Source organism: Diabrotica virgifera, chromosome 3 (genome assembly GCF_917563875.1).
Source record: "Diabrotica virgifera virgifera chromosome 3, PGI_DIABVI_V3a".
NCBI lineage: Eukaryota > Metazoa > Arthropoda > Insecta > Coleoptera > Chrysomelidae > Diabrotica > Diabrotica virgifera.
Window position 1 is genome coordinate 269,731,870 of NC_065445.1, and position 26,449 is coordinate 269,758,318.

Here is a 26,449-nt window from a genome sequence, read left to right on the forward strand (position 1 = left end):
CACATCCACCTCAAAACAAATCCGCCCTGGTCTAAATACTTATATAATATTTTTAGGATTTTTGTAAAAACCAACAATTTCGGTGAACTTACCTCTCGATTCCTTCGTGAAGAAGAAAAGTGACGAGACCGAAGGCAGCAGGCGCCTTGTGTAACATTATTGCTAGGAATACGATTATTTCTACGTCCGCATGACTAGTCGTAGCTGCCGCACCGAGCGCCACTCCATCCGCAGCTGCGTGCACCACCAATCCGACGGTAGCGGTAATGTTCCTTTCGGATGGATTGACGTTTTCGTTTCGACTTTGGGATATCTACAAGAAACAGTAAAATTGTATTTATTTATTTATTTATTAACGGGATAACCCCAGTAACAGTAAAATAGAATAAAGAAGCGGGTAGAGGGTAGGAACTCCTTTGGAGTCCATTGGATTCTATTGGATAGTCCTATTAGGGGAGTCAATAAGGTTATTTGGCTCAGAATTCCATCCTACGATATCGATTTACTTAATATTTTCACAGTAAGTAGAGAATAGCTTAAGAAGCAAAATCTACCATATATAATATGGCGCCTTCAAGGGATGGACAATTTTTTTGTCAAAATAGCTACGGAAGTGGCTAGAGAACCTAATTTTAAATAAAAAAACTGTTCTATATAATTTTTTTTGAAAACTTAATACTTTTTCAGTTTTTCCTGGTCGAACATTGGCATTTTCATTAAAAAATGACACCTTTTCGGACGGTTTTTTGCGAAAACCTTAAAAACTATGCATCTAACTAAAAAAACTATATCAAACATTTTTGTAGCTTATAAAAAAACAAAGAAATTCGTTCCTTTATAAATCTTCTAGTTATAGTACAAAAAGAGATATGGTAGGTGAAAGAGTTTGTTTTTTGGTGCATGCTCAAATCGGTGCATTCAACTTAAAATAAGAGAGAAACGGTCGATTTTAGGTGTATAATGCTACCAATACCTTTTGTAGTGCTTGAAAAGACATTTAATGTTGATTACGTTCAAACTGAGCGAGATATGCTGCAAAAAAAATGTATCGCTAATGTATTTTAAGAAAAAATGAGAAGTATATTTTAACCACTCATCATCCAGAATTTAAATGCATCGTTTTCCTTTTACAATACCTTTTATTATAGTGTTATTTCTATGTTCAAAAAGTTGGACGGATTTAAAATGAGTGGTTTTTGAAAAAAAAAAGGATCAAATTATAGAGCGCATTTTTAAATTGTCTTAAAAATCTTCCTTTTTCTCCATTTAAAAATTAAACAATTTCCAACTTTCCAAATAATTAAACTTAATTTACAAACAATTAAACTTTACTATTTTTGGTTTTAGGACCTACTCTTCACAACCCAATAGGATGTTTTCCTCTACTTCTGCTTCCTAACCACGGTCTCCATTGTTGTATTTCGTGATTCCATCTTTTATCCTTCCGTCGGACATTGTGTCCTGCGAAGCTCCATTTTAATTTGGCAGCATGTTCTGCGTCTTTTACTTTGGTTTTGCTTCTAATCCATTTATTTTTTTTGTCTATGAGCCTCACCCCGAGCATCGATCTTTCCATCGCTCTCTGTGCCTTTACTATTTTATCCATATTGGCCTTGGTGAGTGTCCACGTTTGTGAACCATACGTAAGTATAGGAAGGATACACTGATCGTAAACTCTGGTTCTCAAATATTGTTCTATTTTAGTGTTTTTCTTCTGGTAATTTCGGCAGTTTGATTTTCTTTGTTAACTTTCATTATCAGTCCCAGGTAGATGTATTCGCTTACTGTTTCTAAATCTATGTCATTCAACGTTATTTTTGTAATGTTCGGTGTATTCGTCATTACTTTTGTTTTTTCATTACTTTTACCCGTATTTCTAGTTCTTTTAAATCCTAGTTAATCTCTTCCCGTTTAATTCTTCTCTAAGTACTTTTTTTGTACCTATATCTTTTATCATTCATCCTTTCTACTTGTTCGTATTTCTTTTCTGATAGTCGGTCTATTCAATATTTTATTTATTTCCAGGTTCATTCTCATAATTTAAAAATGGAAATGAGTCTCAATAAAACAAAACTTATGATAATAAATGAAGACAGAAAAAAGAATGGAATACCAAAATAATAGTAAGGGAACAAGTAATAGAACAAGTATCTACTTGAATACTTGGGAAATATAATATCAGATCATGGGAAAACGGTTATGGCAATAAGTAATAAACTGAAGAAGGCTACTAACGTGTATTATTGTTTAAATTACACAATTTTAGGGAAATCCGAAATAGACAATATAACTCAACGCAGATTAAGCCCAGGGAAACATGGATTGCGCAAAAGAAACATGAATCAATGATAAACGCGACCAAGGTTAAATACATGAGAAGAATAGCTGAGTTACGAAGTTTAAAAGATTCAGAAATGAAGATATAAGGCGAGAGCTGGAGCAAGAACCGATAATGAGGAAGATCGTAAACAATTGATCTGACTTGGTCACATAGAACGAATGGAGCAAAAGAAACTAACAAAGCAGGTACATGAAGCCAAAGTGGGAAACAAAAGAAAAAGGGAAGGACGAGGAAGACATGGATAGACCAGATTTATGATATAGGTGAAAACAGAGACATAAATATAAGAGATATGAAGCACCTGGCCACCACCAGAAGCACATGGGAGAAATGGATAATAGGCGGAACCCTACATCCGACGCCCCGAAGGGCACTAAGGATTATGAGAAAGAAGAAGGCGAAGATCTGAATTAATAATCTAATAGTAATAAATATAACTAACAGTTTTGTACTGTTTAATTTTTCTGATAATTTCCTTTTCTCTTGGACAGCAAAAACACAATTCTGGTAAATTATGAATACGACTAAATAAGGTAAGTGTGATTGTTCCCATTTTTTTGAGCATTTTGGGAAAGTACTTAACGTATTCTCCCTCTCTTCTCCTTTCCAATGGATTTACGTTTTCGTTTCGACTTTGGGATATCTAGAACAATCAGTAAAATTGTATGAGGGGGAATCTAATCTAAAATCTAAATCTAATAAAAGCATAGGCTCAGCTATACTTTCCCCTCACATCTAATCTTTTGTTCAAACTTCCCTCAAAAACTATGCCATATGCTCAACTCTAAAATATTTAAATACCTCACATTCCACGAGCTCTTATTTTTACCGATTCTCTAAGCTCTATCGAAGCAATATAACATATTATTGTGTATCATTTTGTCAATCAAAGATAGAATAAAAATTTAATTTTTTTTAATATAACGCGGGCACATAAATTTGATTGGTACACCCTGTATATTGATTTGTAACTATTTATTAGAAGTTAGCTTTTACGCAGTGGGTTTATCCTTAATGAGTTTTTCCCTGAAGAATTAAAGACATTTGTAAATAAGGTGAAGTAAAAAGACAATTTATTTCGGATTATAATTTTAAAAAGATTGTTTTGTTACGGGAAAGGCAAAATCCACAGGTAATTGTAATTATTAGTTTTTAGAAAAATAAGGTAGAGAAATTTGGAATTTTAAGTCCCGAAAAGTAATTATGATGAGTAGAAGTATTTGTTGAAAGAATGCATGGGTTTTTTTCGAATGTGGAGAGAGAAATGTTTCTGATTGGCTTGGCAATTTAGAATGGGGAGAGAGAAGTTTTGAATGTTCAGACAGTTTGGAAAAGGAGATTATTATGTGACCGGCATCCGATAAGAGCAGTCAAAGTTTTTGTGAGTAGTTCAGAAGCAAGTACTAGTGGTTGTTTGATAGTGAAGAGTAGCTGAAAAGTGGAACGAGAGACAAATCAAATTGAGAAGAAATACCTCTTTGATTCTGTAAAGTCCAAGAGAGTAAGTCACAAGAACTATAGTTATTAAAATTATTTGTGACACCAAGTAAAAAAGATACTTGGTCTCAGGAGATTATTATTGAGAGAAAGAGAGGAGAGAGTTTTGGAGTTTATTGAACGAGTACTGGTCAAAAGAGGCCTGGCTCGTATTTTGGAGAAATAGTTGCTGGTATGCTGCTGGATTGATGCGGAGAACGGAGAGGGCTTTGACTGGTAGCCTAACATAATCAACAAGGAAAAGCTGTTTGGGCCAAGAGGAGACATCATTGTGTGTGAATCAAAAAGGTCAGTCACTAACTTATGTGATAGATTTTCTTTATAATCAGAAGTTAATCTTTTTTGCGTAAAAGCATATGAATTAAGATTCCAACATTTCAAAAATTTAATAGGAAGTATAAGTAGTTTTGCGAATACCTAAACTGGTTTGTTTAGCTTGTTTTATTAATGGTATCAAGAACAAAGCGATAAATATTTGTTTGAATTAGATTAATTTATATGGTAAAAGTTTCGTTTGGACAGTTATGCCCACAGGATTTAATTGATAAATTTTCAGAGCATTGCTTTTGATAATAAAGGTATTGGTATGTGCTTATTTATGGTATTTCTATTTATTTCCTTTTCCTATTTTATCCCGATAAGGATCAACTAAGAGATACTGAAGCCACGAGAAAGGATAAGTATAACCTAAGATAATTTAGTTATTTTTTATGACAAAAAGGCACCCTGAGATTTTTCTTAATTTTTTTATGTATGATTTGCGACAATTGAATAATTAATTAAATAGATACTAATTAATATAAAAGTAAGAGAAAGCAGATCATAACAATATATATCCCAAACACCCCATATAAAAGATACCTCTTTGTAAAATCAGGTTTTTCGGAGTTCGGAGACTACGGTACGTGCTGGAAACGCTACGTGCAGGATAATATGCTACGACCTTAAGGGGAAACTATTATCTAATTGTCTCGTTATTCTCTTTCCTTGGTTGTTTTCCAATAGTGTGTTTCAATTTTTGTTTTTTTAACACTCTTTCAAATGGATTTTATGAGTTTTTCTCTCATATACGTTATTATTGCCAGATATTCAGTGTTAAATTTAATAAAAACGAATTGTTTCTTCGTTATTCATGTAATATCACGTACTTACCGAACGATCATTGTAATTATTTATTGTTTATTTTTTATATTTTTGGCCTCGAACAATTTTTATGTTCATAATAATTAACAATGACTAAACATGTCTGTTTATCTCTCATATTTTCTAGAACAATTTAAATAAATAAAAAGCACAATAATAATTCCTAATCAACAAATGTATAAGACAAGGTATTAAAATGTTTGGGTTCTTATAATCTTTCATTAATATAATGCAAAAATATTGAATTAAATAAATGCTTGTGCAAATAAAATTGCGGAAAAACTGTGCGATAAAGTTATATTTTTATAGAATATAGCTACTGTTAAATGTTGTTCAAAATATTGACTTTTTTATATAGATTTAAAAGATGCTTTAGAACTTTTTATAATAAGCAGAAAAAATTTACATGTACACATATTGTTATAATTAAAAAAAACTACGTTTTCAATCTAATAGCACATAAAACAACATCCAAAAATGTTACTCTACATCCTTCTTCTTCTTCTTCTACGGCACTACAGCCCAAATTGAGCCTTGGCCTCCTTTATTTTATGCCTCCACCCTTGCTTGTCTGTGGCTGCTCTTCTCCATACACGGACTCCTAAAAGGGCTTGTGCGTCGCTGTTTACTGTGTCTTCCAAGCGCTTTCGTGGCTTCCCAACCGGTCTCTTTCCTTGCATTCTAGCATTCAGTGCTCATTTTGGTAGCCTATCCTCTCCCATTCTTATCATATGTCCGGCCCATTGCAATCTTTGTATTCTAATGAAGTCTGACATGGGCGTTTCCTTATAAAGTTGATAAAGCTCGTTGTTGTATCGACTTCTGAAGATCCCGTTTTCCCTCACAGGTCCTAGTATTCTCCTAAGCACTTTCCTTTCGAATGTGTCGAGTTTGTTTTTGGATGTTTCTTTCAGGACCCAGGCTTCACTGCCATAGCATGTTATTGGTCGAATTAAGGTTTTATAGATTCTCATCTTTGTATTTCGGTGGACACTTTTAGACCGAAATATATGGGAGAGGGCAAAATAAGCTCTCTTTTCCTGCGTTATTCTCTTTCGTATTTCTCCATCTTCTGATCCGTCGGCATATATTTCTACTCCCAGGTATGTAAACTTTTCAACCGTTTCAATATCATCTTCATGTATAATGTTTTCTGGGACTATATTTCTTCTCGTCTGAGTCATTATTTTTGGGATTGGATATTGGGATTTTTCCATTGATTTCATTATTTTTGTTTTTTCTGTGTTAATTTCCAGACCTAGCTCTTTTGTTTGTGTTTTTAACTCTGCATATGTTTCCTGTCGATCGGATAGCTCAGTGCGACTAGCGGCTGACCCGCACTTCACTTCGCCGTGAGGTACGAGAGTTCAAGCCCAAGCCAGGCCATCGGAAAAACAAAAAGGCTAACGCGTCAGTATAAAATTCTAAATATGAATCTGGCGCTTAGACTGGAATATGCGGGCATCTGATCGACCTATGAGGGAGCAGTACGGCAAGGGATAAGGGCTTGCGGCTCGGTGATACTCCCCCATAGATCCCTACCGAAGGGCGTTGACGCCTAAGAACGGTGTATATACATACATATGTTTCCTGTGCTCCTGTTGATGTTCTAGTCATAATATTAATATCATCAGCATAAGCGGCCAGTTGAACCGTTCGGTTGGTCAGTAGATTTCCTCGTCCAGTTTGCATTTGCCTAACCGCATACTCCAGTACCAGGTTAAACAATGTTGAGGCCAGCCCATCTCCCTGCTTTAGTCCCTACGAAATGTTGAAAAAGTCTGTCCGGTGGTTTTGTATTCGTACACATGCCTGAGTTTCATCCATTGTGGCTTTAATGAGTCTTATTAGCTTGTGTGGTATTGCCAATTCAGCCAATATAGTTTGTTCCTTTTGACTGAGTCGTATGCCTGTTTGAAGTCTACAAACACGTTGTGAACATCAACATAGTGTTCCCATGCTTTGCTCAAGATCTGTTTGACTGTAAATATTTGATCCAGTGTCGATATTCCCCGTCGGAAGCCCGTCTGATACTCTCCAATAATATTTTCTGCTAGTGGTTGGAGCCGCTGGTTTATAATATACGTGAGGACTTTATATGCTGTACATAGTACAGAGATTCCACGGTAGTTTTTGCACTGGAGTTTGTCTCCTTTTTTATAGATCGGGCATACTATAATTTTCTTCCAGTCGTCTTTTTTTCTCTTCTTGCCATACGTCTTTGATGAGCGCGTGGATGTGACTTGCTAGGTGGTCGCCACCTACCTTATATAGTTCTGCTGGTATTTCGTCAACTCCTGGAGCTTTATTGTTTTTCTGGGCCTTAATGGCTTCGAGAACTTCCTCTATGGTTGGAGCTTCTACTCCATTCTCTTCTGCGTATATCATACCCATTTCATCTTCCATGTCTACTTGAGTTCCAAGTAGTGTCTGAAAAGAATGCTTCCAGGTTTCTGTGACTTTCTGTTGGTCACTGATTATTTGCCCACTTTCATCTTTACATAGACTTGTTTGAGGTTTATACCCACTTTTTATCTTTTTTAGGTATTCGTAAGCCCCTCTAATTTGGTTGTTTTTGAAATTTTCTTCCATTTTTTCTATTTGTCCATTTTCATAACTCTCATAATTCCCTGTTAACTCTGCATCTAAATTTGGTTTGTACTAAAAGATGGTCTGATCCACAGCATGCTCCTCGTCGTGTTCTCACATCGGAGATACTACTGGCTACCCTTTTGTCTATCAGCACATGGTCAATTTGATTGGTTGTGGTTCCATCTGGTGAAATCCATGTCATTTTGACTCTACATCCTACCAGATTCAAAAACAATGGGAACCTTGAGAATCTACCAGAGAAGGTTCCCATTGTTTTTCAATCTGGTGGGATGTAGACATGTAGAGTAACATTTTTGAATGTTGTTTTATGTGCTCTTGGATTGAAAACTTAGTTTTTTTTGCTAGCAGTTGCCGCTAGGGCATCCCTGTCATTTCGTTCGCTGCAATCCGTGACTGCACGCCGGGGTTTATCCAAGTTGGGTCAGAGAGAGTAGCATATGTGCCTCCTGATGAGAGACTAATAAGTTTCGAAACCGGTAGAGGTGCTTGCTGCACTCTTTGATTGAACTGGAATGATGATGCGGCTGTAGTTTCGTGTTGCAACGAAATTGGAAATGGTTATTCATTTTTGATATTATAATTTTATTATATGGCCACTAATGTACATATAGGCCTGGATCCCGCGTACCAAAAAATGTTTATTAATAGCAAGCTGAAAATTTGTTAATAGCTTAACGGTGTCTAGTCGGACAAACTTTGATGTATTAGAACACTGGAACAGGGGAAGTTTTAATTGTGGAACGTGTCATCCTGACAAGTTTATGATTGTTAAAACTAGCAGGTTTTTTTTTCGTGGATTTTATGGCTTTGGTGAGAACCAATTAGCCAGACTATGTTAGATTGAATAATTAAGTTGTGTAAATTGTTTCATAGTATCAAACTTGAGCATGATGTATTCATTTGTTTTGTTAGTAATATGTAGCATTAGTAAGGTGTTTAATTTAACTTTTTTTTGGTACGCGGGATCCAGGCCTAATATACATTTATCAGAAACAAAAAATTAAACATGCGGAAATTAACATAGTTACCTCTCTACTACTTTCTTTTTCAAGGAAAATCTACAAACCCTGGCATTTCATTGAAAATATGAATTCTCATTTAAAATTTAAATGTTCAGATTGCAAATGTCAGCTGAACTGGTTTATTTTATATAATTTATAGGTATAAATAGTCAAAGAAGATTGCTTTGAACTTTAAATTTACTTCCGTTGTTATATTTAGGCCATTTTCTTAAGAAGACTTTTACTTTCTGAATTAAAAAAAAATCGATTTTGTTTTTTACATTCCTTCGCATCATAGAAATACTGTCCCAAAATTGTATTAAGAAATTATAGCAATTAAGAAAAATAAGGAACTATTTATAATGGGAAATAAGCCAAGTATTTTGTATTTTGACAACGAAACCCGATTTGGGCTTCGAACCGTTAATAAAATCTTTTTTTGGTAAAATTGTGGCTTATTTCCCATTATAAATAGTTGATTATAAAAATGCCACAAGGAAATAACTTAAGAACAACAAAAATAAGCAAGTTATAGCTGTATTTATAACGGTACCTACTTGAGCTAATGCTCGTTTGTATACAACAACCCGCGCAACGCCTGACCTGTGCAGCTGCAACTCGACAGTTGGGTTCCAAAATGTAGGTATAAAAACGAGCACATGTTTTATATTATTGAAATTTACCTAAATTTATTGTCTTTAAAATCGGAAAAAATGCCTGAATCTGGTGGCCATTTAAAACGTAGTCGAAATAAAGGGACGCATAATATTAAAAAACAGCTTAAAGGTAATAAATTTACTAGAGAAAACGTTCAGAATTATGAACAAAAGCTTTGGCCGACCATTCACAGCTTTTACTGGCAAGTGGGGGCACCCAGTATGCACTAGGAATCACTGTTTAGAGGAAAAAAAGTAAAGATGACCATTTTATTCGATCAAATTACAGTAAAAATACTTTAAACGCATTTTTCTCGAAATCAAATTTTTCAAAACTGTGAGACGTTTTTCTCAAAATCTACTTTACCAATGTCAGTAAGCCAAATTTTGTTGATATATACGACTACTAAAACCTTTACAAAGTAAAAAACAAACCTTTTTAGTAGGTACAATGATGAATTCAAAAATATTAACTTTTTAAAGGGTATAAAATATTAAATTAGACCTCAAGAATTGAACCCCGTTGGAATTAAAAAAAGAATTGATACAGGAAGAAAAACAACTGTCTGTCAAATTAAAATGTATCTTTTAGAAGACGCCCTGCCCTGTGCGGTTGTGAAAAACAACTAAAAGTGCCACAAAAAATTTTTAATGTAGGCAAAACCTTCTTAACAATGTATAAAAAAACCATAAATTTGTAGAGTTTTGGCAATGGTTGATATGACAATCTAGCCTAATTTTTCATACGCCGCGCCGCGCCAGTCAATGGGAGCAAGAATAGAATATTACTTCCGAATTCTATCCTACTGCATGGATTTTAATGAAATTTTGGGCCTGGCCTCTACTTATCTCCTAATTCAAAATCTAGCCTAAGCCGATGTGTGCTTTTATCTTGGGAGTGGTTCCCACCCCTTCTTAGGGGTGGAAAATTTTTTGGTTAAAATTGCCACCTAATTCTAAGCAAAAACTGTTCTATAATTTTTTTTTTGAAAACTCAATACTTTTTGAGATATTCGTGGTTGAAAATTGGCCATTTTCATTTAAACATAATACCTTTTCGAACGGTTTTTTGAGAATACCTTAAAAACTATGCATCTAACTAAAAAAACTATATTAAACATTTTTGTAGGTTATAAAAAAACAAAAAGACACTTGCCTTCATAAATCTTCTAGTTTTAATACAAAAATATGTTAGGTGAAAATAGTTTGTTTTTTGGTACATTCTCAAATTGGTGTATTCAACTTGAAATAACAGAGAAATGGTCGATTTTAGGTGTATAATGCTACTAATACCTTTTGTAGTGCTTGAAAATACCTTAATGAGCTATATTAAAGGTCCATTACATTAAATCTAAGCGAGATATGCTGCAAACAAAATTGATAACAAATGTATTTTAAGAAAAAATGAGAAGTAATTTTAACCCCCATCCACCAAAATGTAAATGCATCGTTTTCCTTCTACAATACCTTTTATTATAGTGTTATTTCTATGTTCAAAAAGTTGGACGGGTTTAAAATGAATACTTAAAAAAAAAAGATCAAATTATAGAGCGCATTTTTAAATTTTCTTAAAATCGTCCTTTTTCTCCATGTAACTTGAAAATAATAAGAGATACAGTAATGAAAAATAAAAAGAAAATTTTTATCTGAAATAGTCCTACATTTTTGTGTGATATCTTTTTTTCATATCTCTTATCCTTTTCGAGTTACATGGAGGAAAAGGAAGATTTTTAAGAAAATTTAAAAATGCGCTCTATAATTTGATCTTATTTTTTTCAAAAACCGTTCATTTTAATCCAGCCCAACTTTTTGAACATAGAAATAACACTATAAGAAAAGTATTGTAGAAGGAAAACGATGTATTTAAATTTTGATGGATGAGGGGTTAAATATACTTCTCATTTCTTCTTAAAATACATTAGTCAATAACTTTTTTGCAGAATATCTCGATTAGTTTGCATGTAATCGACAACTAGTATTGCTCATTTTAAAGGTCTTTTCAAGCACTACAAAAGTGATTAGTATCATTATACACCTAAAATCGACAGTTTCTTCTGCTATTTCAAGTTGAAGACACCGCAAATTTTGAGCATGCAGCAAAAAAACAAACTTTTCTTACCTACCATATCCCTCTTTGTATTTTAACTAGAAGATTTATGAAGGAACGAATCTCTTTGTCTTTTTATAAAATACAGAAATATTTTATATAGTTTTTTTGTTAGATGCATAGTATTTAAGGTATTCGCAAAAATCCGTCCGAGAAGGTGTCATTTTTCAATGAAAATGGCCAATTTTCAACCACGAATAACTCAAAAAGTATCGAGTTTTCAAAAAATAATCATAGAACAGTTTTTGCTTAAAATTGGGTTCTCTAGCCTTTTCCGTGGCTATTTTAACCAAAACCACCCCCAAGATAAAAGCGCACATCGGCATAGGGTAGACTTTGTTTCTTGGGCTATTCCCTACTTACTGTGAAAATATCAAGTAAATTGATGTAGTAGGATGGAATTCGGAGCCAAATACCCTCATTGACTGCCCTATCAGGAGAGCATTTTGAAAGTTTGATTCATGTTTTGCCAACCCAAAAATTAAAAGTAATCAACATAAGAAATCAAGTAACATATCAAGTTTTGCCCTACCTTATAAGTAAAAAGCGGGCATATCATATCGCCGCCACCTACGAAAAGTATAACTCCGAAAAATGCCGTTAAGAGTAGAACTTTCAATGAACGCCGCGAAAAATATTATTTTCGATTATATGATTGTGAAAATTATAATCCATAATAAAGTGTTAGCAAAAAAATTTATTTTTTGAGGAGTATCTGCAAAAAACATCATTTCTGTTTGTGGATCCACGAAAATTATAATTACCTAGTAAAAAGTTCTCAGAAATAATTGTTTTCGTCGGCAAACACAGAAATAGAAAGAGAAATAATTGTTTTCGTCGGTATCTATTATGAACTAAATATTTTCATTATAAATATTTTGGGAGTTATAATCTTCGCGGACACGCATATAAAAAAAATTGTAATCGGCAATACTTATCAAAGAGTTATTATTTTCACTGGAAATGTATTAGGAATTACATTAGTCATAGGTACCAGCGAGATATTGTCATTCTCATTTTTAAGGGTTTTATTTTCATCATACATCATACCGGAGAGACCGCAGACGTTCGGATACAATTAGCGTCTCTTTGCAAAGACAATTACGTCGACTTTGCAAAGTAACAAGACACTTACTCAACACACACACACTACACATTACTGCCCTGAGTTAGTGATAAGTTATAGTCTAAAAAATCATTATGAAATTGACTGGTGAGTTGGTTGTGAAAACCAGTGCCAATAAAACACAAAACGCACACACATTTTCATCATAGACATACCAAACTATACCAACTTGAAGAAAAGTTACTATGTAAACAACATATCAAGCAAATAATTTCACTTTGGCAAAAATCAGACATATCAAGGTTTGCCATACCACTACAGAAATATAAGTTTTTTCTTTCAATATATTTAAAAATCATCTTTTTTCCAATTTAGAAAGTAAATGTATCCTTAAGGGAACAGGCGCAAACTTTCTGCTCCAATGCTATTTAAATGGGATTCATTTCTTTCGAATCCTGAGAAAACTAATAGTATTTTTGTAAAATTTAAACGCAGAATGAAAGATTACGTTATTACCGAGGGCCGAAAGTTCCTGAAAACTTCTATAATGTTTATTTTAATAAGTTACAGGGGTGAAAAACTAAAAGAAAATTTGGTGTGATTTTTAATTTCAAATATCTCAATCAAAAGAAACTTTTTATTTATTCTGAGGGACTTTCGGCCCTCGGTAATAATTTAGTCTTTCATTCTGCGTTTAAATTTTTCAAAAATATTGATTAGTTTTTTCAGGATTGACATGTGTCAAGCATGTGTTGACAAGACAGTGACAATTTTAGATATTTGAGACGGTTTCAGGAATATTTTGAGTTGTTTATTAAATAATATTAATAGCGTATTTGATAAATAATTGATTTAAGATGTGAAATTAATAAAAAGTTATTTATTTTTTATTATTTATGGAAGATCCCAAGCAGAGAATACACCAGTATATTCTGTGATCCAAGTATTTTCTTATTAAAGATGTTTGAAAATCTAAGCGTTTCCTATTAACAATATATTATTACAAAAAATCACTTTATCACTACATAGTAAGTATGTATATAAATTATTATAATCACTGAATACATAGTGAAAAAATTATCATATTAATTAACTGAATTAATCATTTAAGCGATTATACAAGTAACAGTTATCCAAGAACATTCAAAAGTCATCTCTAAGTTAATGTCATTGTCAAGTAATGTTTATATGTATCCATACCAGTGAGAATTGTACTACACATACTTTGTCGTGTAAAGAAAGAAAAAGTAGGGATAGCTGTAAAATATTTGCGCCTGAGCTCTTAATGAATAATATACTTATATACAAAAAAATCTTTAAATACATACCTGATCCACTAGCAGCATAAATATAAATCCCAAAACTAAACTAATACCAATTACTGACAAGGGATCCTTATGGTCTTCGATATGAGGTTCACTAGAGGCCCCATGTCCATGAGATTCTTGTGGAATCAACGATCTTACACCTTCTGGAATGATAACAGCTAGTGCTGTGCCCACTAGAAGACCAGCTCCAAATACACTTATCTTTTTTAATTTGTCCTGGAATAAATATTGTTAGTCATAAAATAACTCTTTACAAAATGGTTAAAACTTAAAATCAAAAATACACTGTATTAGGATTTTGAAAAGAAATACTCAATGTGATTAATTACTTAGTATGGGGTTTTTAGAAGGTCTAAAAGAGGAATGCTAAAAAAGTAAACTATGATAATTTGTTTAGATATCTCTGTAGGGTATACCCCAATATTAATATTGACATCACCCAGTATGGAAACATGTAAAATTACATCTAATTTTAGAGAGAAGTCAATCTTCCATAAAATGGATGGAAACAAAAAAAGACATACTTTTTTTCGGATTAAGTAATTTTTAAAAAATTCCTGTTCCGGCTATGAGTTGTTTTGAGTATTATGGCCCTCTATAACAAAAACATATATGTTACTCTATAACAAGAACGACCTGCAGTAGATTTCATAATTAGCATCACTAGATTTCTTAATTAAGTAAGTGTTAAGGACATAGGGCCAAAATTTCGGATCCAATGTTTTTTAAATGCATTCATTTTTTTTTCGAATCCTGAGAAAACTAATAAATATTTTTGAAAAGTTTAAACTCAGAATGAAAGATTGAATTATTATCGAGGGTCGAAAGTCCCTTAGAATAAACAAAAAGTTTCTTTTGAATGAGATATTTGAAATAAAAGTCACACTAAATTTTCTCTTTTTTTTTCACCGCTGTAACTTATTAAAATAACAGTCCAAGTAATGAAGCTTAAAATAGGACAAAACCTCGCAATTTTTACAGAATGGATCGATTTGCTTGAACATTTGAGAATAAGTAGTGGATAGTCCAAGGATCAAAATCTATATGATGCCGAAAGGCGCTTTTACCATGGGGGTAAATTAAGTATTTTTCGATTTATTCGCTATCGAAAGTGTTAGTTTTATATCGGAAAAATCAATGTTTTTAATAAGTTTTCTGCTAATAACTCCAAAAGATTTCGTTTTATCAAAACAACTTTACTTAACAAAAATGTACCTTTTGAAAAAATAAACAAAAACCGTTTTTTTTATTTTCTTTAAGACCAATAGTAATCGAGCTATACTTTATTATGTTAGCTCTTCTTTGTCAAATGCTAAATATTGTAGTTTCAAAGTCAAAAGACGGGAAAACTATGCATTTTTCGAGGATAACTTGTTTAAACTAATTTAAAGTATTTAAAAATATCTATCTCCAGAAATAAAAAAAGTCTCTAGCTCAAAAATTATGTGACATAATGAAAATAATGTCGGTCCCTATTTTTTTCAGCGAAAAAGTGATCGGAAGCAACCCCCTAATCACCATCCTAATTAAAATTAGTCATTGACCGTCTTCTTTATTTATGTATTATTAATAGGTCCTAGAAGTTTGACCGGCTTATAATGAATAGTTTTTTAAAAAATGTTAAAAAGAGTTAAAAGCAAATAACGAATTTTTGTAGTTTGGAAAAAAATGGCTTTTTCTTCAGAATAGAAAGATTAGCACGAAAAAATGTTTAAATATGAAATTGTAGCTTATATAATTCCCAAGAACTTGGTATGCAAAAATTTTTTCTACAGCAAAAATTGAGTGAGATATTGACAATTAAAACTTGTAATAACATGCAAAAACCACCTTTACCTATCAACGTCACCTCTTTTTGCGACTGAGGATTTTAAAAAGATTTAATATTCATAGGCTTATAGGTCTTGTAAAAACCTACAAAATTCTTTTTCACCAAACTTTCTAAGATAAAAAATAAAAAAATTACGGTTAAACAATCAATATATTTTTTTGAAAAAAAAAATGGAGAAATCCAATTGGAAGCATAATAATATAAGTTAGCGGTGTTTTTAGTCATTTTCCTTATTCCTTCTTCTTTATTTATGTATTATTAATAGATTCTAGAAGTTTAACTGGCTTAGAATGATTAGTTTTTAAAAAACTGGAGTTAAAAGTGAATAACGAATTTTTATAGTTTGGTAAAAAATGCCATTTTCTTCAGAATAGAAAGATTAGCATTAGAGATACGAAAAAATGTTTAAATATGAAATTGTAGGTTATTTAATTCCCAAGAACTCGGTTTGAAAAAATTTTTTCTACAGTAAAAATTGAGTGAATCGTAAATGAGTATATCAAAAAACATTGATTTTTTTCGATATAAAACTAACACTTTCGATAGCAAATAAATCGAAAACTATAAATTTTATCAAAAAAATGTATAGAACATTTTTGCTTAGAATGAATGTTTTTATCAACTTTTGTGGTCAAAATATAATAAAAAATATCCACCCCCGAGATGGGGGCTACCACCCCCATGGTGAAAGCGCCTTTCGGCATCATATAGATTTTGATCCTTGGACTATCCACTACTTATTCTCAAATTTTCAAGTAAATCGATCCATTCTGTAAAAATTGTGAGGTGAAAAGCTTCGGATTCTGGACTATAAACATTATAGAAGTTTTTAGGAACTTTTAGCCCTCGGTAATAACGTAATCTTTCATTCTGCGTTTAAATTTTTCAAAAATACTTATTAGTTTTCTCAGAATTTGAAAAGAAATTAATACATTTAACAGGTTGACTGCCGATATAGTGTGCCGGCCTCCTTCGGTAACTCCGACTACTCCATGAGTTGTACTTCAATTATGTGATCGATACTCTCATCAGAGTAGTTGGCGTCATGGAAGGAGGTCAGCACACTCCGATCAGAGTATTCGGCAATTAACCTGTTAAAAAGTATTTAAGCCGAAATTTTGCGCCTACCCCCTTAAGGTCAAAAAATTATCTACTTTCGTTTTTTTCATGTACTAGCATAAAGTGCTATCATATAAAAACCTTCAAAACAGTGTTTTTTTTAATGTTTCTATCCTTATTTTGTTGCTTAGGAAATTTCAGAATAAGTCAGAAATTTCGGTGTTTTAAAAATGTTAATAACTCTTTTAAAATAAGTTTAGAACCTTCATATTACATGGAATGTTGGGACTTGTAGTACTTAAAAAATATGCTCAAAATTTAAGAGCAAAGGGCCAAATAGTTTAAAAGTTATTTAATTTTTTTTATCCCAAATTAAATTTTTTGCAACAATATAATATGAATAATATGTCAGAAAATAATGAAGTTACAGTAATTCTACAGAGTTACTAAGAAAAACAATTTTATATATTGAAAAATTTTTTTTTCAAAAACATGTCGATTTTTTGCTTATAAATATTTAGAATAACTTCTTAACCATTGACTATCTGACTGATCGCTTTGAAATTTGGATCATATTTAAGCACCACAAGACCTAACATTCCATGTAATATGAAGGTTCTAAGTTCGTTTTTTTAACAGTTATTAACATTTATAAAAAACCGAAATTTCTGACTTATTCTATGATTTTCTAAGCAACACATAAGGATAGACACATTCAAAAACACCATTTTGAAGGTATTTATATGACTTTCTAACTCTCAAATTTTTGGACTTAACTTATTAATAACTAATTAAATAAAAAAAAAAACAAATGCAGAAAAATTAGAAACTCAAAACAACTGCTGTTTGCCTGAGTGGGTTAGTGTTACAAAAAGGGTACTTTTTTTATACCATCCTCCATCCAATGGCACTACAGCCCAAATCGAGCCTTGGCCTCCTTCAATAAGCTTCTCCAATCATTTCGATTTACCGCTGTTCTTTTCCATGAACGCGTTCCCAGAAAGTTCCTGGCATCCTCATCGACTTCGTCTTCCCATCTCTTTTTAGGTCTTCCAACAGGTCTTCTTCCCTGCATTCTTGCATTCAGCAACTTTCTGGGGATTCTACTCTCATGCATGCGGACCACGTGCCCTGCCCACCGTAATCTCTGCAGTTTAGTGTGTTGTGCTAGAGTTGGTTCGCTATATTGCTCGTATATTTCTCTATTATACCTAATTCGCCAGTTGTTATTTTCACTTATTGGGCCCAGTATCCTACGTAATACTTTTCTTTCAAACACATCTAATGCATTGGCAGATTTTTGTGTCACCACCCATGTTTCACAGCCATAACTTACTATGGGCCTGATTATTGTTTTATATACCCGGAGTTTTGTTTTCCGGTGTACGTCTCGCGATTTGAATATGTGGCACATCGCAAAATAGGCTTTATTTGCCAGCACAAGCCTTCTATTTATTTCCGGTTCTTCTTCATTGCTTGCAACCAGATCCATTCCTAGGTACGTGAATCTATTCACATGTTCTATATCGTCAATAAAGTGTTGTTGCACCGGTCTATTTGATCTGGTTTGTATGAGTAGTTTTGTTTTATTTGTGTTTATTGCTAGCCCTACTGCTTCTGCACTCTGTTTCAACTCAACGTAGGTTTCTTCCGCTGCATTCATTGTTCTGCTCATTATGTTTATATCATCCGCGTATGCTGCTAATTGGGTAGATTTGTTTGTAAGTATGTTATTTCCGCTTACCGTCAACCGTCTAATTACATATTCAAGAACAAGATTAAAAAGCGTTGGAGCCAGTCCGTTGCCTTGTTTCAGTCCTTGCGTTATCGTAAACGCATCAGTGATCTATTTATTTATTTATTAACGGGATAAACCCAATACATACAAAATACAATAAAGCAGAGCTTTTGTCATAATAATGAAAATATAAAATTTAGATACATGTAAAACTACAACTATAAAACACAAACATAAAAAATAAAAAAGAATATAAATTATTTGTAAATGATGAAAACAACTGAATTAACTATAACAGTTAAATCTATTTAATTTTTTAAATTCAAAATTCAAGACGCCCAAGTTCTTGTTTAATAGAGGAAACTGAAGAACCAAACAGATCTATTACATGACTAAACTTGTTTCCATACAGGGCCAATCTACTAATTGGTGCATATTGACCATAATTTGTAGCATGTCGTTGTTCCTTGAATATTTGTGGATTTCGTGTCAATCTAGCAGGTATATTAAAGTATACAAGACTTATCAATTCTTCGGAGTTAATAGCACCAGAGATAATTTTGCGAAGACAACAAATATCCAACATGACTCTTCTGCGTTCAAGAGTTTGTAAATTTAATCTCTTTAATATATTATCATAAGTATAATTTCTAACTGTTAAACCCATCTTAAAAGCTGCGAAACGTAAAAATTTGTTTTGAACCTTTTCAATATTCTGATCTGTCCTTGAATACATACTTGTGCTTCTGTTTCTGTCATTGTCATTTGCACTAGTCGTATTAATTTTGATGGTATGCCAAATTCTTCCAATATATTAGGTAGAATTGTTCTATCTATTGAATCATAGGCTTGTTTAAAATCTACAAAGAGATTGTAAACGTCCATGTCATATTCCCATGCTTTGGCTAGTATTTGTTTAACTGTATCTTTTTTTTTATACCACATACCATAAATTAAATACTATACCTACAGCTCCCAGAGTAAACCATGGCTGATGACAGCTTATCTCATCGCCATGTTTCGTTCTGGGAGCTGTACTTAAGTGAACACATTTCATTGATATTATAAATTACTTTGACAAACATAAAAAGATAAAGAAGCATGATGTCCAGAAAGAACAACAGTTAGATTGACCAATAGCAGAAAACAGGCATTATCAAAAAATATATAAAATAAATAATTAAACAAAATATGCTACGGCAAAGATTGGATAACAATATAAATTGAAATAAAGATATAATAAAAATATTAAAGAAATAAATCACAAAATAAAAAAAGAAAATGCATTAACAATAATAATATAAATTGAAATAATGCTGATTCAAGAAATAAATCACCAAATAAAAAGAAAATGCATTAACAATAAAAATTAACATGTAACATTTGAAGGAATTGGTAATAAAAGAAAGGAAAAAATAAGTGAACTTTAATCAGGTCTTAACATAAATACATGATACTTCTTGACTAAATAGAAAATTAGATCACTTAAATGTTAAAAAAAAAGATGGATTAAACAAAAAATTTTAGAAACAATGTCTAAAGAAAGTACATCCAAAAAGAAATATGTTAAACACATGCAAAAGGTTCGGTAATAGGGTAAAAAAATTGGAATTCATGAAGTAACAATTTAAATATCATATCTTACTGATAATAAGAAATAATTAACATACATGTCTTGTGTAAAGGTGAAATATATTACTGTAGAAAATAATGAATAAACGGGATAAATTTTAACTTAAAATTATTTATAAACAGTAAATATGAGATTACCTCTGAAAATGTAAAAAATAATGGGATAGATCCTGCTAGAAAGGACCCAACTAGCATAACAAATACCAGTGCCAACAACACAGCTGTTTCTTCCATTTCTTGCCGTTTATAACTAGAACACGGTGGAGTTAAATGTTTATTTTAATATTTAGGCATTGTTTGTAATGTGTACATAAAAAATGCGTGCGTATCACAACAAAATACTACAACAAACATTAACTAAATTTTAAAATTATAACTTTACACGTATCCTGCAAAATTTACAGAAATGTCAAATGCATGTTGTGACATTTGCGGTTGCCGTAATGTCAAAGTTGTCAATTAGACATGTGTCATTTTTCGTGACCGAATTTTTTTCTTTCCATAGAACTTCATCGTTCGTCATTTGCCGTCTTTATTTGAACATTCCGTCGGCTTAGATGTGGCAACACCGCCGAGATGTCAAATAGAGGGCCTATTTATAGATAAGCGGGAAGAATACAATTTTAAAGATTTATATTGGATAAAATTAACACAATATAAATTTATTTATTTTAATGAGATAATAGACGCAGTGATTAGTAAATAAAATACACTTTGACTTTTCATTATTGCCATGTTTATAATAAACATGGCAATAAAGAAAAGTCACATTCTAATGTTTTGACAGTTCTCTTACGTCAAAAATTTTGACCTACGTAATATTGCTTTTGTAGTAAAAATACTATAATTAATTCTATCCTTTTCATGAGACTTTTCCTTTGGCACCATCTTCTTTGTCAAATATTTTGGAAGTCCTGGAAATATTTTTGGAACAGTACTTTCTCTAAAAGGTCTATTGGAAAAGTTTTTACAGATATTTTTATAGGCGGCCCTCTATTCCCTATTGCCAAATTTCAATGCTCTGGTGTAGTGTTACGGGGACTACGATAAGCCGATAAGCCGCATATTTATAGTTCTATACATTTTGGATTATCTCGGAAAGATATTATCTCTATTTTACACGGAAATTATTATGAATTTGAATACAATATTTTATTCAAATTTTTAATAAATTGCGTCATTGCCAAGTTGCCCTATTCTTAAAAACATGCCTAGTTTCATATCATCATCTGACGGACGATGCGTCAAAAGATTGGTATTCCGTGTTCTTGACGTTTATTTGTCAGTCTACAAAAATGTATACAGAAGAGGTATAAATAGATAATTTACAATTTACAATGAACCTGCAATCACTCTTTCAAGATTTTAATCCAAGGTAATAAAACTCTTCAATTTCGTTAAGTGATATTGAACCATTTTTACAATATTCATTTTCAAGATACCATTAACTCATGTTTAATTTCAGTAAGTTTGTTGTACATACTTGCCTCCTAGTATTTACCATTCTCTTCGCCTTAAAACTAGATAATCACATCCACTGGTCCTTTTGGACTGTTTTTACTCCAATTTGGGTATGGAAGGTCTTAGTAATAATGGGAGCAACGGTGGGGAGCTATGTCTGGTGGAGGTATCCACATTTCAGGTAAGCCAAAACAATTTAATATTAATTAAAATGTAATCTAAAAATAACTAATGCTAATAACAACTTATTAAAAACATGGTGCAAGTAAAATTATACACATTAGAAACTATTTTAGAGATAAATACAGTCGGAAAAATTAAAGAATACCCATGAACGAACATATAAAACAGGCCGTATTTTCCTGTCACCGTGTCACAAAGAAAATTGCCCAGCGCAAGTACATGTAATAATAATTATTACATGTACTTGCGCTGGTGACAGGAAAATACAGCGTGTTTTATATGTTCGTTCATGTGTATTCTTTCATTTTTCCTACTGTAAGAATATATTATAAATGTTTTAACATATTGTTTTTTTAAAAAGGAAAGTTTCAATACTTTGTTATTTTGTTACTTTTTTTGTAGCAGTTGTTATAGTTTTAAATATGAAGTTCAATTGAAGTTAAACAAAGGTATGTGTGCAGTTAAACTGAGACATATTTAGTGAAAGCAGGAAGAGCAAGCATCAGTTTCATTGAGATATCAAAAAACATAATTTATTATACATCCCCTTAACATGTTCACTGCCATGTTGGTCCTATAGGACCCTCACTGATACTGCCTCAGCAGGTAACATTGGTCCGATGGGGCTAAGATATATTTTGCCTTACCATGCTGCTGTGTTGGTCCCATGGAGTCAACACATTTTCTAATAGCTGCTAAGCCGTTAAAGTATATTTAACTATGTATGATTGTAAAAATGGACTAACATGGACTAGGCGTTATATGCAGCATTTACAATTACTCAGGACCCCGATTTTTGACCCTTCGTTTGTTACAGTGTACAGATAGCAAATGATCAATAACGAACAAAGGGTCAAAAATCGGGGTCCAGATTATTTCATATTGAGAAACGTGATCCCTATCAGAACATGATTCCTGTAAACAGTGGTTGAAACCAAAGGTTTCAACCCTTAAGTGATATGACCAACAGTTATTTATGGCTCAGTACTTTGGTAGGAAAAGATGGCTGTAGAATCTTGTGTGACCTGTCTCACCACCTTGAATAGTATAGGAACTGTGTATCTTTAGAGCCTATCCCAGGTCTCCTTCCTCTGGAGTTATATAGTGTGGCAAAGCCAAATGGAATAAACTCATTATTTTGTATACTAGCGACTTTAAGGAAAAATCCCGAAACAGGTCGATTTTTATTTTTAAATTATGATTTTTTGACGTATATATCATACTAGTGACATATCCATCTAAACATGATAATGTAATATAAGATTTTTTTAAATGAGAGCAGTCCCACAATTGTAGATTTACAAGCCCAATCAGCAACAAATGGTCAAGAAATAGCTAATTTATTTATGAACTTCTTCCAAACTATGTATTCACCTAATAGCAATAACCTTTACATACCTATCCATCCATCAAACAGCAATGTTAGTACAAATATTTGTCCTTCGAAGATTACCACAACCGATATTTTTAATGGCATATGTGAACTACCCAATAAGCTCACTGCTGACCCAGATGGAGTGCTAATTATTTATTAAAAAAGAATGTGTGTGTACTTTGTACGCACGTAAGAAGTTATACTTCTATTATATGATTTAAACGAAATTAATATACTTTTTATTTATATTTTATTTAAATATTAAACTAATTTTTACTTACTACTTCTCAAACATTTTTATTAAATCAGTGCCAAAAATTAAAATAAAAGAATAAAACACACACAAACACATTAAACATGTCACAAATGATTTCTGAACATTGTCGGAAATTTTTTTAACTAAATACGTATTTTCTGAAAATAAAATTATATAATAAATATACTTACAATCATAAAATGTATAAAAAAAAAATAAAAGTTTCTATCGGGATTTGAACCAGCTTATTAGCGTGGTTGGTATTGGGGTTCATTCGCCTTAAACGTTTCGCCATGGAGACAATGTGTCATTATGTGTGAAGATCGACTAACTAAACGGATTAAACTTTTGACATTTTTGACTTCAATTATTTTGATTTTGAATTGAAATGATTTAGAATTGAAAAAATACAACAAAACATAGAGTAAGAAAATAATATATTACGTGAATATTGATAGAAATTTTGATGGTAATTAAATTATGCAAATAAAAGTATTACATACTATGTATTTTGGTAGGTTCAAATAGGTATGATACATTTACAATTAAGTATTAAGTACCTGTTGCTTTTAAAAACTATTTAAAATTCACTACAATTATAAACTTTTTTGTTTATGTCCTCACAACAATAAAACTAATATATTATACATTTGTTTACCTTCATATTGAACAATTATTTATTATTGACAGATCATTTCAACACCCAATCAGAGCCCGTATAACGACTAATACCATACTGTCGGTGTGCGCATGCGCGCAGATCAATATAAACTCACCCTCAATCTCAATCGCGCCTAAAGAAGTATAACTTCAAAAAGTGTGTCTGTACCCTTGTAATGTCGCTTGTTATGTTGTTTAACAGATCTCTGGAAACCTCGATGTTTCCTTCTTCATGGAAAGAAAGTTATATTGTTCCTATATTTAAAAATGGTCAGAAAGACAACATTGAAAATTATCGTAGTATATGTAGGTATACAATCTGCAATCCCTAAGCTCTTTGACTGTCTTATAGCAAAGCAACTTTCTTGGTTCTGTAAGGGCTTAATATCTCAATCTCAACATGGTTTTTATAGCAAAAGATCCACTGCAACCAACTTGGTTTGTTATCAATCTGATATATTATCTCAAATGGAAAACTGTAAACAGGTAGATGCTATATACACAGATTTTTCCAAGGCATTTGATTGTGTTGATCACCAAATATTTTTGGACAAATTAATTATTAATGTAGGCTTTCATGACACGTTTGTTGAATGGATTAAAAACTCTAGATATGCTAGAAGTCAAAGAGTCAAGATTGGTTGTCATCTGTCTGATAGTATTTCACTAACATCTGGAGTTCCTCAAGGTGGCCACACTTCTCCACTTCTTTTTAATATTTTTGTTAACGACATCATTTCCTGTTTCCTAAATAGCAAATGTCTAATGTTGGCAGATGACTTGAAATTTTGGTAAGTTATAGATAGCCTAAAAGACCAAGCTCTGTTGCAAGATGACTTAGACAGATTACAAAATTGGTGCAATCAGAACAAACTTCACTTGAATATAAAAAATGTTGTTTTATAGGTTTTTTTCGTAAAGTCAATAGAATCGAAACAAGCTATACCAGCGTTTCCCAAACTTATTTTTCTGTGGCCCGGTTATTTTTGTGCTTATCCTTCGTGACCCACTAATTTTTTTTCATACCCTGGTGTCTGTGTGTGTACAAGAAAACATATAGTTTTAGATATTTTAATAAAGAATCATAAGCTCAAACAAAAATATAATAAAACAAAATAAAAATCAAATAGTTTATTAATGAGAAGTATGCAGTTGTTTCTGGTTAACTAAAAACTTCGCGTTTGGAGGAAAAGATGTTAATTTTATTCTCAGGTCCGGTTCGACTTCCAAACGGTCACTATATCTATTTTTGAGGAAAACTAGTGTTGAAAACTCTGCCTCACACTTATAAGTCGTAACAAAAGGAATTAGAAACTTTATCGCTTTTTTGGCTGAAATTGGGTACTTACTCCTGGCGGCAAGACTACCAAAGATCTATTGCTGGTATTTTGTCAAATATGTCTTTGAGTGCCAATATCTGAATCCGCAAGTCCTGTCTCGGATTCTACGTTTATTGTAAATGGATTCCTTATCCATGCTTTGTTGCTGTGGATGGGGGAAAATATTCCTTCAGGTTTGCCTCCAGTCCTAGCAGATGTTCCTTGAAAGCTTCTGAAATCTCATCCAGCAATAAATTAAGGTGAGGTTTTTTGTAGTTTTGTCAATCAGTTCTTAAAAAGCAAGATGTGAAACGGAGAGGTGAGGCGACCCGGCATTTTGCTTTCGTGGCCCGGTACCGGGTCGCGACCCACTATTATAAAATTTTATTTGATAATAATCAATTGTTAAAAAGAACTAACGAGCTCCTTGAAGAAAAAGTAAAACAAAAAACTAAAGAACCTGAATTCAAGGTAATTAACGTTGACAAAAGAAAAAACTGGACTTCCCCTGGTAAAGATGATAAACAACTACAAAATGTTAATGACCTTACTAATCGTAAACAAACTGAATTAGTAGTGACTAAAATTCCTGCAGACGGAACGCTAGCGCGATCCTCAACATCGACAAACTTTGGAAATGAAGTGCCAAATGAAAAAAAATACATTACATCAAGACAAATGAGTGCCGCAATGCAAGAAGCCAAAACTCAAACTGTTTTACATAATCTGTTGAACACTGAAAATAATGCTCCGGTTCTTTCAGAGTCTTCAAGCAACGGTGCGTGGACACAGGTAGCTCATAGAAAAAAGAGGAAGTTCTTAGTTGGAAGTACCGAGTCGCCTTGCAACATTGAGGCTGTTCCACAAATGATCAACCTACATGTGACTCGCCTAAAGCCTGACACAAAACCGGAGCAATTAGAAAAGTTCCTGGAAAATCATTTAGATGGCGTAAAATGCGAAATCCATCAGTCCAAAAAACCTGACATATATGCATCCATGAAAGTGACCATTAGACGAGACTTAATTAAGAATGCATGGAAGCGAGAAATCTGGCCCAGTGGAGCATTAGTCTCGTTTTTCAAGATGAGGAGGACGCTGTCGCATTAGGTGGGTCCTCAAGCAATACAACTATTTCACGTATAGTAAATGACTTTAAATTGAAGTTAATCTCGGTTAATGT

At 32.5% G+C, this 26,449-nt stretch overlaps 2 protein-coding genes across 2 annotated transcripts in view; one reads left to right on the plus strand and one right to left on the minus strand.

Annotated features, from left to right (window-relative positions):
• The window catches only part of LOC114328273 (zinc transporter ZIP9-A), a 43,897-nt gene extending 23,443 nt beyond the window's left edge, over nucleotides 1-20,454 (minus strand). Inside the window, exons 1-3 of the mRNA XM_050647388.1 lie at nucleotides 20,151-20,454; nucleotides 13,753-13,968; nucleotides 93-313 (exon numbers count right to left, since the gene is read on the minus strand). Coding sequence (XP_050503345.1) covers nucleotides 93-313; nucleotides 13,753-13,968; nucleotides 20,151-20,246 — 533 coding nt within the window. The 5' untranslated portion in view covers nucleotides 20,247-20,454. The remainder of the gene's footprint in view (nucleotides 1-92; nucleotides 314-13,752; nucleotides 13,969-20,150) is intronic.
• An 830-nt stretch (nucleotides 20,455-21,284) lies between these two features.
• LOC114328285 (transmembrane protein 185B) overlaps nucleotides 21,285-26,449 on the plus strand; it is a 39,784-nt gene continuing 34,619 nt past the window's right edge. The window contains exons 1-2 of the mRNA XM_028277100.2: nucleotides 21,285-21,387; nucleotides 21,478-21,654. Coding sequence (XP_028132901.1) covers nucleotides 21,350-21,387; nucleotides 21,478-21,654 — 215 coding nt within the window. The 5' untranslated portion in view covers nucleotides 21,285-21,349. The remainder of the gene's footprint in view (nucleotides 21,388-21,477; nucleotides 21,655-26,449) is intronic.